The sequence below is a fragment of the Pezoporus occidentalis genome, unplaced genomic scaffold (assembly GCF_034315485.1).
Source record: "Pezoporus occidentalis ecotype Australia unplaced genomic scaffold, CSIRO_AGI_Poc_V1 ctg253, whole genome shotgun sequence".
Classification (NCBI taxonomy): domain Eukaryota; kingdom Metazoa; phylum Chordata; class Aves; order Psittaciformes; family Psittacidae; genus Pezoporus; species Pezoporus occidentalis.
The window spans coordinates 297495-310462 of NW_026914426.1; the positions used below are offsets into that span (position 1 = coordinate 297495).

Below are 12968 nucleotides of genomic sequence, written 5' to 3' on the forward strand. Positions count from 1 at the left end.
ATACTGACAAGGCTGCTGATTAACAGGGGGAAGTTAAAGCAGGAAGGAATGTACTGAAATAGCTTCCTTTCTTGAAATGTAGCAGTCAACTCCCAGAGCTGCCAAGATGCAAATGATGTTTCAGATGAAAACTCACAATTTCCTCTCCCCTTTCCAGTGCTTTTGTTCCTTTGGCTAGGATGACGGGGAACAACTACATCTGAAGTCTGTACTACTGCTGCTCTTGGACTAGCCAAAGGATGACCATTCCTTCACCAGGGAAATGCCTATGCCTAGGCTACGTATCTGGGTCGGTCTTACTGCTGACTGGGTCCTACAACACTGGAATCTTGGGCTTGTATTACTCCAGCACCATCTGGTTTACAAACTAGGATTTTGATATATTGTGGAAGGATGCATCTGCTGAACATACATGCTGAAAGTGTCCATCTCTCCCATCAGGTTGATTCTCTCCACTAGACTTGCATCCACTTTTTCTTTGAGTTTCTCTTCCAACTGTTAGGAAACAAAACAAGCAACAGAAAGATCAGATTTCTTATTTGAAATGACCATTCTTGAAAACTTATATTCTGGAAAAGTCAGCTTTTAAAAACTTACTGTGTGCCCAGACTATAACCAAAACTCAGCCAGTGAACACTGGAAATCTCTCCTTGTTGGACACCCTAAAACCTGCCACCATGTCCTCAAAGAAGTAAACCTCCAAGGTCATTTATGTAACTCTAGTATGACATGCTAATGTACTAACTTAACGCTGTGGCACCTGTCCTGCTAATAAAGATGTTTTTCAACACCCTGCCTGTGCCTGAACTGCAAAGGAGGAGGATTGCCAGTTCTACTGTGGAGAGGCCTTGATACAGCCAAACATCACAGCTCATCTACTAACCTATGGCATTTTGAAAGCACCTGAATGTAACAAGCACTGGGGCTGCAAAGCATATCAGTAAAAATACCATCTCTAATCACTTCACCTTGACCCAATATTTCATGCAAGCATTTTCCTAAACCTATTTTAAATTACTGTTTTTCTTGTTTTTACAAAAGGGAGATCATGAACCACAAGGGGTATTTGTTTTACATTTGGTCCCCACTGCAAACCAATTATGCAAAAAGTATAAAAGGACCAAATCCGAAACTGATGCTGCAAAGCAGTATTACAAACAAATGACTTTTCTCAGGTAGAAACAGCAAAAATCAATACTTTTCTTTCCTTGAAATACAGATTTAATAATGTAGGGCTCAATAACCAACAGGGTGCATGTGGATCAGACAGTACTCTGGGTATTTTAGTACTTCTGGCTCTTCAAGTCTCCACAGCAGCTTAACCCTGAAGTGGGAGCAGCACAGCATCTCCTGACAGAAGAGGGGCTGCTGCTGGGTGCCATCCCAGAGGTGCTGTAGAGGAAAGCTTACCTGCTGGGTGGTCGCCAAGCAGTATTCTGCAGTACTTAAGATGCTGCAAATGAGGCACAGTTCTTCTAAAGTAAATTTTGCCACTTCAGAGCCTTCCTTTTCTTTCAGCAAACTAGTGATGGTGAGTCCACCACTGCTGCTAGTTGTCCTGGATAAAAAATAAGACAAAACCTGTAAAGCTTTCAGGTGTACAGACTCGCACATTGCAAAATTATTACTAAATTTCAGTACCATAACAGCCCTTGTGACCACAAAGTCCAATGCAACACAGGTCAGTGTCATCCTGCATCAAACCCAAACCTGCTATTTTGATTAAGGAATATCTTTAAGAAAGACAAACAGAAGTTCGTATCAAAGCTTCAGACAAAGGGCAACTCATTCATTCACAACACGGGAGATTAGAATGCAAGTGGAATAGAGCCCTCCCCAGCTAGCTTCACCTTCACTGCCAGTTACTCAAAATCTAATTAAAGATTACAGAAAAATCTCAGTAACTATCAGGCTGCTTGTCATATTTATCTCCTCAGTGCTAAACAGATGTCAGCATGCATCTGAAAATGTGGTAACCTGTTTTAAAGACTGATGATATCAACACAGTAAATTATAGAAAATGTGGCTTCTTTCCACTGTCTCCAAGTGATTAACAGCCGTGTATCAGCAAAGAAAGATTCAGAACAGTTCAGAGTCAGGAAATTCCCTACCTCCCAACTCTTCAGAATCTAAATCCATTTAAAAAAAAAAATAAAATAGGACAGTGATATTTATCTTGGACAGCAAAAATGGAGCACACAAAAAAACGCGCATAAAGAATGCAACTGAGGTCTGATGGAGAACACACATTAAATTTATCTTTCCACTTGTCTGGATGAAAGCCTCTCCCCTTCCATCTGCAAAAGATTTTACTGGTTTCAGAAACTGATTCTGCTGCTCCCAGGTTCACAAGAGAAACAAACTGAAGATGGGAAATAGCATACAAAATTACCTGTCGTAAAGGTTGGCAGTATCTCAAGGAGCTCCTTTAGCCTCTATACTTACCCATATTGGTGTAAACTCCTAACAAATTCCTGTACTTTCACTGGATTTACATCTAAATATTTTATTCATAAAATGTTACAGAGCAGAGGGAGTTACAGGTAAGCATCACACAAATAAACCACCTCCATTAGAAATTATAATATATATAATGCTGAGCTAAGGCAGTGAGGAATCACAGTATGAACTGGTTACCCAAGTAGCAGGGTTAAGTGCAATTGTGAAAGCAAAACTCACTTAGGCAGGTTTCCAGACAGAATTTTCCAGGCATATTCTCGAAGGTACTTCTGGAATATGGTGGTCAGGGCTATCATGGGCTCGCCTGTGCTGAGCTGGGAGCACTGCACCATGCACTTCTTGTAGTACACAAAGAGGTCGGCACAGCTAGGCAGGACGGCTCCTCCTTCATCCACGTTGGGCTTGGGGGGACCTTGAGCCTTGAAGTCAGCCACAAACCTGTCAATCAGTTCACCGAGATTTCTGATGTGGGGGAACAATAGAAAGATATTTTAGTATGATGGGAGAGGAAACAAAGGGAAGATAGAGAATAATGCTTAAAACCAGATGTCCTGTCTTGTGACACCAGCAAACACATTGAGATTCTAGCAGTGCAGGGTATTCCAGCCCTTTCTTATCTCCATCCTCTCAGCACAAAGCTCATACAATAATGCGGAGCGGACCGATGCATAACGACCTTTTGTACTCAAGAATTATAGTGGCAGCTTCAATCTGCTCTCCAGCCACATATAAAAGCTCACAAGTCTGCCAGGACTGGGTTCAGCACATCTGATGCAAGTGCATAAAGCGTATGCTCAAGTTTCATTCCTGGCACCAGCAAAAGTAACAGTTGGGCTTCCCATATCAGCGGCCTCCGGAGCAGACCTCAGGGAATTTGGCTTTTAAAGGGATGTGCTCAAAATGGTGTGCCATTCGCCATTTCTTGGTCCCATTTGGATACCACCTGGTTTTGCACGACTCCACACATCCTTTAAAGAAGTTTTATTTAGCATGAGCACAAAGTGCACTTCCTACTTAGAAGTCTTTAAAAAGCACAAAAAGCCCTCCTGTTGTCTCCAGTGATTCATTATAACCTGGTCCTTACTAAAATTTTTTGGTCTTTAGGCAACAATAAAATTCACTCCATCGTTTCATCATGACAAAAAGGCTTTTTAGCATGGCAGAGGGCCAGAACCATCAACACAGACCCAAAGAAGTCTTCTGATCTTGGGGAATTCCTCTAGTCCTACTCCTCCAGAGACAGCACATCCGTGTCAGGAACCAAGACCAGCTCTCCTGACACCAGAACTCAACTAAGTTGAGTAACCTTTGCCAGATGAACTGAATTACAGCAATAAACCTCCTCCCCCAGACACACAAATACACGCAACCTCTGACAAGGAAGTTTGGCTTTTGAGGAATATGCAGACATTTCAGATGAGAATGGCACTCTGCTGACCAAAAGGAGTTGTGAGGTTCCTGTATTTTATATCTCATTTCCATTACCATCTTGGCTTTATTTCTCCTGCTCCCCCATTCCACTGCACAACCTTCACCCCTCTCACTACTGAGAGTGTAACTAATGGCTGATCCAGGGCACATAAGTAGAAAGCCAAATCCTCAGAAGGAGAATAGGACAAAATTCATTACTTTATAGTTAATATATTATCATTATTTTTCAGGAACTTACTCACTGATAAACTTGCAATGCTGTCCATAGAAGTGAAAACTCTTCTTTAAAAGCCTGTCAAAGAGTTTCAACTGGAAGTGTTTTCCTAGTCTTAAGCCAGCTCATAGGACACCCAGCACAACATTAGAGTTCATGCAAAGAGACTGGGTTAGGGTCTCCTGGGATGGGTAAAGCATTACCACCAGCACTAGCAGCACAGCAGCTGAGACTCTTCAGCACGTTCTCACTTACATCTGACAAGGAAAGGGGAAAAAACCTGCCAACAATGAAAACTTTTCCCCAGTTTCTGTCCCCCTTTTTTTTTTTTTGTCTCATAAATGAGAAAACCCACTCTGATTCCAGCTGACCAAAGAACCCACAACACTGCACCAGTACAAAAAGTGACCACTTCCCTGATAAACCCAGATTGCTGTACCAAAGCAAATGAGCTCCTATCACGGGTGATCCACCATGTGCTTGCAATAACAGGGCTTTAAATCATGAAGCAAGGCTCTTTGGCTTAAGCCAGCCTCACAGGCTATTGCAAAGACAAGTAGCCCCTTTATTCATGCTTATTGCTTGTTAAGTACTTTACATACCTCTGATTCTACAGATACACACAGTTCCTCGGCTTTGTTACAAGAACCATAAAAACATCAGGCTACTCAACTGATGTGATAAATCTCTACACTGGCACCAGCAATTGAACACTGAACCAAAGCATTGATTGTATTTGACCACAGTGAAGCAAAATAGACCTCCTCCTGTAGCTGTAGGAGAGCCAAACAGATGGCTGCTGCAGGAGGGCTCACACGTGCTGCAAGCTGTAGCATTCCTTCAGGTTCCCAAGTAAAGCGGACGTGGCTTGCTCCTTGTCAAAAGTCCCACTAAACTAAGCAGCTGCATTTCCACCTCTGCATCTGCACTTTGCTCCATCTGGGCAACAAAGTGGAGCCTTCTTAGCATTTACCAGCCACTTTTTTTTTCCCTTCATTCTCTCAGTCCCAAGACATAGTCAGGAATGTCAATGGCTTTTGTTTTTTCATGCTTACTCCACATGTTCTCCTTTTCTCTGAGGCAAGTGAAATATATCTACATTTTCTTGGTCCCCCAAGGTCTTGTCAACTGGGATGTAGGAGCAAATGCAGCTGTCATAGAAACACAGAATGGTCTGGGTTGGAAGGGACCTTAAGATCACCTAGTTCCAAACCCCCTGCCACAGGCAGGGACACCTTCAACTAGACCAGGTTGGTCAAAGTCCCGTCCAACGCGGCCCTGAACACTGTCAGGGATGGAGCTGGGAGAACAGCACTGGAGCTTCATGCTTGTTCTGATTCTAACCTGGACAAACTGCCTGTCAAAGGCAGGCTGTGAGGACGTGCTCTTATTTCACATGGGCAAAACATCAGGCTATTGTGCACTAAGCGAACTAATACATTACTAATGCACACTTCAGTTGATGTCAATCAAACTTTCACATTAGTCTCAGTTGGCCCAATACAACATAAAGGCTAACAACCTTTGTGTGGTACAATGTGAGCAGAAAGAATTTGTCAGGAAAAGCAACTGGGAGATGAAACATGAAGAAGGCAGGAGAGCTACAGAAAATGAACATTTTATCTACAGACTCTCCAAAAAGCTCCAAGAAAATCCTCTGGTACTGCAGATGTGGTATTTCCTACCAGTAGGATATTTATTGGGACCAAGAACTTGCCAAATCTAACCAAGAGAAAATATGAATTCCAGTAAAGAAAATTTTATTCTGGTTCTTAAATCCATTCATTTCTATATGGCTCCTACTTTTTTCTTTCACTCAACCTATTTAGTGTTTTTCTGTATATCTGGAAATCACAAGAGGAACTACACAACCCAGGAGCATGAGAGAAGAACACGGTGCTTAGTCAGCTGGTCTGTTCAGCAATGTGAACAGCTGGTATCTGCCTAGCACTGGGGAAGGGCAATGGCATTGAGACATCTGGACCACTTGCAGGGTAATTTCCATGGACTTGGCATTTTGGAAGCCCCTTTTCTCATGAAATCACAGGCACACACCAAAGAGAGAAAGTGCCAGTTTTCCAAACAATCCGAATGCACACATGCATATTAGCACACTTAACCACGGCTCTGCATACTCTCAGCACTGCAGACCTGACAGGGCTCTTGCTTCACTGCAGCAGAACAGCTCAGCTCACACGTGTGTGCTCCTGTTGCTCCTACAGACCACAAACTAGAGCTAAAGATACATACCCCAAAGGGGCAGAAATGAAATCTGCTTCCCTGCTAAGAAATCTGATATTTACATTGCAGCTAAGGGTGGAGAGAGGCATCTTTAAAGTCTTTCTTTCAGGTGTCTCCTCTTAAATTGCTACAGATTTGGCACTGTGTTTCTTTAAATGGGTATGGAAGCAATTTTTCAGGAGAAAAGGTCCAGGCTGCATTCTGCCACAGACTTCAGGCAATAATGAACACAACTCTCACACTATTCTTGCTATTCAGAGCCCAAACATACAATTAATTATCTAAGAAATCCTCACTTTCAGACATCAGCAACAGATTCCTCAAGAGTTCAATCTAAGGGAGAAGAAAAGAGAAAATCATAAAGGAAAGCACTTTCTGGCAGACAGGGGCAGCATGGGGAATACTGGGGCAGTATTTCTTTGAACTCCTCACAGCCTGTGGCTATAAAGCTAATATAAACCATCTCATGATTGTAAAGGAAAAGGGAAAAAAAGGCAACTGAAAGGGCTAGGAGCACAGTGGGGTAGAATTACCAAAACGGGGATTAAAATGGCCCCTAGTGAGAAGAGAAGAAATATTCAAACAAGTTAATGCTCAGTTGGCAGAGGGGGGAAATATCTGTTTCCCTTTGTTACACTGCAGAGCAGAAACTAAACCCAGCATGACAGACCATTGTGCAAGGTTTATTTACTTGTTTAATTTAAAGCATAAAAGGTTGATGGGACATGGGAAAGCTTTTTCAAGTGGCTACCTTGGAGTTTGGGCAAAATCAGGGCACTACAAGCCCCAAGTTATATGCCCTCTCTCATGTGTAAGTCCATCGAAGCTAGAAGGGCATAGACAGATGAGTTACATGAGGCAGGCACCTCCTCCTCCTTTCCAGCCACTAACCTGCACTAAAAGACTGTTTTGAACATTTTTCAACTACCTCCCCTCCCATTTGGCACTGCACTTGTTACAGAGATGTTATGTAAACCCTGGTGTGAACCAACGGGCACAAGAAAGTGTGGTGAGAACTCTAAAAACTTCTCAGAGCTCTAAGCTGAAAGCTTCTTTCATTCAAGTTATTTTGCTACAAGTCAAAGAGGAAGATGAAGAAGGGTTCCAGGGATTAAAGCCCTTGACAAAGTCCCAGTCTGTGAGCAATGATAATGTTATCTTACAGCCAGCTCATCTACAGCAGCTTTCATCTTAGGATCTCAAATAACTTATTTGTACAAAGCAAATCTTGAAAGTCCTTTGCCAGGAAGCCACATGTGTATTTTACAGAAAAAGCAAACCTACTATTTGTGGAAGACATGAGACGAAAGAAAGGCGTACGTCTGCAGTGGGAATTGCAGAGGCAACAGAAGCAATTTCACAAACACTAAGCTTCTTCCACAGAAAGGCAATGGGCATTGTTCCTACAGGCCTTTGCAATTCCAAATGAAACCAACATCCACAGCCCTCTGAACACTCATTTTTGCCCAAGCAAAGGTCCCACTCATTCTTTCTTGAACCACGAATACTGCTCCTGAAGAAATCAGAAAGCAGACTTTCAAGAAATGAGTTTTCTGAAGCTTGAGTAGGGAATCGAGCACAATCCAACTGCAATGCACTTTCAAACTCAAACAAACCCAGAAGTCCATGCTGGTTACTCACTTGTCCTGAGACTCAATATACACGTAAAGGTGAGGCTCAAAGCACTTGGAAACAATGCCATGGAAAGGGTTGTCAGGGACCTTTGACTTCTTTGGCTGTAAGAAAACATTTAGAGTGTTGGTTTCAAATGTGCCCAGAAGGATTTAAATCTTTAAAAATATTACAACACAGAAATTTGCTGTCAAATAATCAAAGGCATGTAACTGACAGTATATACAGGGTCCACATGTCTAAGTCTTCCCTTCCTCTTGCAGAGCTGCTAGTATGTCAAGGAATTATCTTTTCACTTGCAAGATATTCTTATCCTTAAAGAAAAGGCTGCTCGATGCTAACAGGTTTCAGTAGAAGAATCTTAATGCAGTCTGTAAATAAAACCTTGCTGAACCCTTTGAATAGTACTAAGGTTCCACTAGTCACCTCTGAAATGAAATGCAGCACTAATTTAGAAGAAACATTGAAAAATCCCTACATTTTAGAACATTAAAAGAGAATAACTCAAAGTTACAGGCTTCATCCGGATGTTTTTATTTAGATAAACAGCACGTAATTACTAGAGGAGCTGGAATCATATAGACAACATTACGGCATGCTTTCACTGTGAAGCACATTTCTGGGGATGCAAAGACTTGTATTTTAAAGTCAATTTAGAGCTTTAAGCACATACAATTTGGGAGTCATCCGGTTTACTCTCATTTTAGCTTAGTACTGCACCGCTCACAGTGGCCAAGCTCATCTCACTGAAGCCACTGGGACTACTCATATGCTTTCATCTCTGCATGTTCAAGTACCAGGCTGGGCAGAGCCTTTAAGTTCATTTTTGCCCTACAGCTACATTTTTATTATTGTTTTTTATTGATAGACAATCTTTCCTGTTGCTCCCCGGCAAGCTGACACGTTTTCCCTGCCTGCAAAGAGGGCTGCAGTGACTCTGGAATGGAATTCTTGCCTCTCTCCACAAAAAAGCCAGGATCAGCTCCCAGCCAACGAAGACACGAATTTTTCCAATTGATTTTTTTTCTTTTAAGCATAAGAAAAGCAAAACAAGAGACCCTCAAGGACATACTTTCCTAAATGCCAAAGGAGGTGGCACTAAGTCTTTTGCAGAATTACTAGGTAAGCATTGCTCAGAAGTAACAATCGTGTCAAAGACACAATGAATACTAACATATGGCTGCAAACCTGAAGTGAGCAAACGGTTTTATGGAGACCAGACCACCTCTGTAAGGCTGGCTTCATTAACCTTCTCACTAAGAGCACGACTGGAGAATGTAAGTTTTTACAGCTTTGGGAGAGAGCCACTACCCAGCATTCTGCATCCCAACCCCTCTGCCAGGGCTTGCCCATTTCTGCCGGATGCACACGCTTAACGGAGCATGAGGGAAACAATAGGTGGCAAATACAGCAACCTTCCAGTGGCCAAGTCTCCAGGATGGCAGCGCCAGCACAAGGTTGCAGATTCACAATGTTTATGATTTACCAGGCTGGAAGAGCCAACTCCTCTTGCAGGACTGGTTTTCTGTGTGTGTGCGTGTGCGTCTTTGCATCATGCTGCTCCCAGCATGTCTGGTGGAGAGAATACTAAATCTTTTAACAGTAGCAGTGAAGCTGTGTTTCAGAGAGTGCAATCCTGTCCAAAAGCTGCAGATGTTTAAGCTATTTCCTCCTTGAGTTTGATGGAAATAATAAAAGGTTACTGTTGTCACAGTAAGGAGGTCTGCAGCTGGCCCAGTTTCCTTTCATTACTATCCAAAGTAAACAGATTAAATTGAACTACTAGGATTACTAAAAGAGGTTCTTTTTTAACATGGATTCCCCCACAAAAAATATTCTTGTGCTCCCTCTTACACTCCCACATGTCTTAAATTCTCAGGACCAGTGTCTTGGAAGAGCTCTATCACTCAAGTTCTTGCTGTCCATTCTCTTCTTCAGCTAGTTACAGCAGGTGACTTCCAACATGAACTCACCAGCACTAACCACCAGATGTTAGTGCTTTTGAAACTGAAATGGGAGCCATACGGGGTTCCCATTTGGCAGAGCCCAAGACTGTGTTGTGAGGGTTAACACAGGGTGTACCCAGAAAGAGAGGGCAACCTCACTACAAATGGCATTCCAAGGGATAGCTCCATGGATGGCTTCATACCAGCCTGCCCACGTACAGGAAGCAGAGCAGTTCCTTTCTCAGAAGTGCTTCTGGCCAAGGCAGCGCATTCCACTGCTCAACACAAGCAGCCCTAAGCAGCCTAATTAGTGTAATTATCTCTTCATGTGTCTTCTAGCACCACTGACTTCTCCAAGGATGTAATCACAGAGCCATCAGACATCAGAGCCAACCTTCTCCCAGCCATTACAGACAATGGAAAGCAAGCTCTTCACAAAGAACTCATCACACACCTGTCTCCCTGAGCTCCCAATCTCTGTCTTCCACATCACTGATAACTGCCCAAGTTGTATTTTAATGGAAAGAGCAAAACTTTTCTTCATCATTGTATTTCAGGACTTGGGCTGGCGTGGAAGGCAGAAGGCTGCCCTGCTCATGTGAAAATCTGGAGGGGATGCAGCGCACCAAACTGTGCTGGTGGAGACCTACCACCCCCCAGATCTCCCCAGTGGCATGGATCTGAGTAGGCCTCAGGCCCTGGACATCCATCAGGATACCACCTGCAAATGGCCCATTTACAGGGCTGTAAACTCACCAAACAAGGAGAGGGTACCTGCCTTGAACAACTTACAACTGAACAGTTAAAAAATGTCCATCTGGAGAGTAAAAAGTATGGGGCTTACAGGCTTTGATATTGGTGCCAATTAAAACAATGGTGCTTACTATTCGCTCCTTTAATATTTGCAGAGGGCTTTGGAAACCCAGTGCTTTTACAAGTGGTTAGGTGTTGCCTGCTTTGCAGAGGTAATAGATGAAAAGCACTGTAGAGATAAAAATCCCAGAAGTAATATATCTAGAGTGAAAATCTAAAACTGACACTTGAAAGTTCAATGAGTTGCCTGGTGACTCCAGGCTCAGTTGCCTGGCTGACAAGGAAAAATATGAATTGGAACTGTTTGTAGTGGGAGCTTCTTCTGGGATCAGACAACCCAACTCTGTTAGTTCATCTTTCTTTCACAGAAATCCTTAGTTACATTTGAGCCACTGCTGTATGGCCTAGAACAGAATCCAACTCACTCTCATGTGGCAGATTGTCTCTGCACTATTAACTGAAATAAAGATTGCTTTGGTTTCAGTGAAGTGAGCCACAGCAAACCATGGGTGTACTGGGAGTCTATACTGCCCAAAGGATCAAAAATGCACTAAATTTAATTGCTGTGAAAACAAACCCTTCAAATCTATGTGATGGGAAAAGCTTAGGCATCACTAGAGATTTTAACACAGAGACTGCCTCACTGACAACTGGAGAACTTCAAAGACTTACTTTGTCCATATCACTCTTCTCAATCACAATCTCATCTGTCTCTGTCCCAGTCTCGTCCTCCAGAAACGGGTTGGTGGAGGGAAGTGGCACTTCTGGCTTCTTCTGTTAAAAAAGAGGAAGCTCCTTAGAGAACAGTCTGTTTTGCTTTACTTCAAAGCGCTGTAGAAGAGTTTGTCTTTTCCAAACACAGAGGTGACTGCAGAGTGCCAGGCAGTGCCTTTTCATCAAGGTTACAGCACACTCCCTCCTACTATAAGGCATGAGTCTGGCTCCTCTCCACTGCTCCACCAGCACATTCATCTTGAGCACTGCAAGAAGCCTGCACTTCTTACACCCATGCTCACCCTCTGTCAGTGTGTCAGAGCCTCCAGGCACATCAGAAAGGGGGACAAAAATTTTTCTTTGATTGCAAACTACACACTCTCCTCCTGGTTTTCCCAGTTGTAACAGCCTCTGTGCCTACCCTCTCCAAAGGGACAACAACCCAGTGAAGCCAATTTAATCAAAGCTGCAGATCCCCTATGAAAATTGTCAGAAAAATAAAGCCATACTCTTGAAAGATCTAAATTCAGCCAGGAGGAAAACCTTACAGGACTTCCCTTTTCAATTAGTGGCACCTACTGATCCACAGCAAATTACAAGTGGGTCCAGCAGGGTTGCCTCATAGGCTGAATTATCACATCCAAGTAGGCTTCAAGACACCAGCTGGTCAGAGAAGCCAACCTCAAACCAGCAGCTTCTGAGTCACACGTGGACTCTGTGCTCCCAGGGCACTTGGCTGGCAGAGCTCTTGGCTGAGATTTCAGGCAGAAAAAGAACAGAGATGGCCCCAGAGATATTCACTGAGCTGTTTCTCTTGGCTCTGACTTTACAATCTACCAAATGAGACACTGAAAACTAGAAACCACTAATGCCCCTGCAAGTAAGACTAACCCAACAGACAATGTGGGACTGAAAGTTGGTACCATGTGGTGAGTGTGTGGTAGCCAGAAATGAAGACAAGAGGGAACTTTTAGTTATGATGTGTCATCACCATGCAGAGAACAAACATTATAACGCAGTCACTATGCCATAATTACTTTGTGGTTCTCCCTGGCAATGGCTTCAGTTGCAAACAGCACAGGGCTCAGGAGAACCAAAAAAGTACACAAACAGTGTCCTTTCTCCTTCTTGTAAGCTCTCTGCCACAGTCAATACCAAGAAACACTTTCCCAACTACAAGCCATTGAGCACATCACACTAAACGCCCTTAACAAGTGCAAAAGGAGGCTGCAGGCGACACCTTTTGCACTCTCCCATTCCCATAGCTATGTGTGAGAGGGATTTTTTTCTCCCAAAGACGTTGTTGAGTAAAGGGCTGTTCTTAGAAGTCCCCTTACCACTGATCCATCAGCCAGAGTGCAACCTGAGAAGCGTTTAGCCAGAAGTCCTTCAAAGTTGGTTGTCCTCTGAATTGCAAACAAAAGCAATTTCACTTCAATCTCCTTTGCTCTTGTGCGCATTATCTTAGCAAGCTCTGTCCTGAAAGAGAGAAGGAAGACGGGGGGAATAGAAAAAAC

General features: G+C 43.2%; 1 protein-coding gene across 4 annotated transcripts in view; it reads right to left on the reverse strand.

The window, feature by feature from the left end:
* The window catches only part of VPS53 (VPS53 subunit of GARP complex), a 67338-nt gene that overhangs the window by 23818 nt on the left and 30552 nt on the right, over positions 1 to 12968 (reverse strand). For 3 of the 4 annotated variants that reach the window (XM_062623461.1, XM_062623459.1, XM_062623460.1), the window contains 6 exons: positions 12789 to 12930; positions 11410 to 11511; positions 7988 to 8082; positions 2680 to 2922; positions 1411 to 1558; positions 413 to 495 (listed from right to left, as the gene is read on the reverse strand). In XM_062623461.1, coding sequence (XP_062479445.1) covers positions 413 to 495; positions 1411 to 1558; positions 2680 to 2922; positions 7988 to 8082; positions 11410 to 11511; positions 12789 to 12930 — 813 coding nt within the window. The remainder of the gene's footprint in view (positions 1 to 412; positions 496 to 1410; positions 1559 to 2679; positions 2923 to 7987; positions 8083 to 11409; positions 11512 to 12788; positions 12931 to 12968) is intronic. The other variant, XM_062623458.1, reaches the window with a different exon arrangement.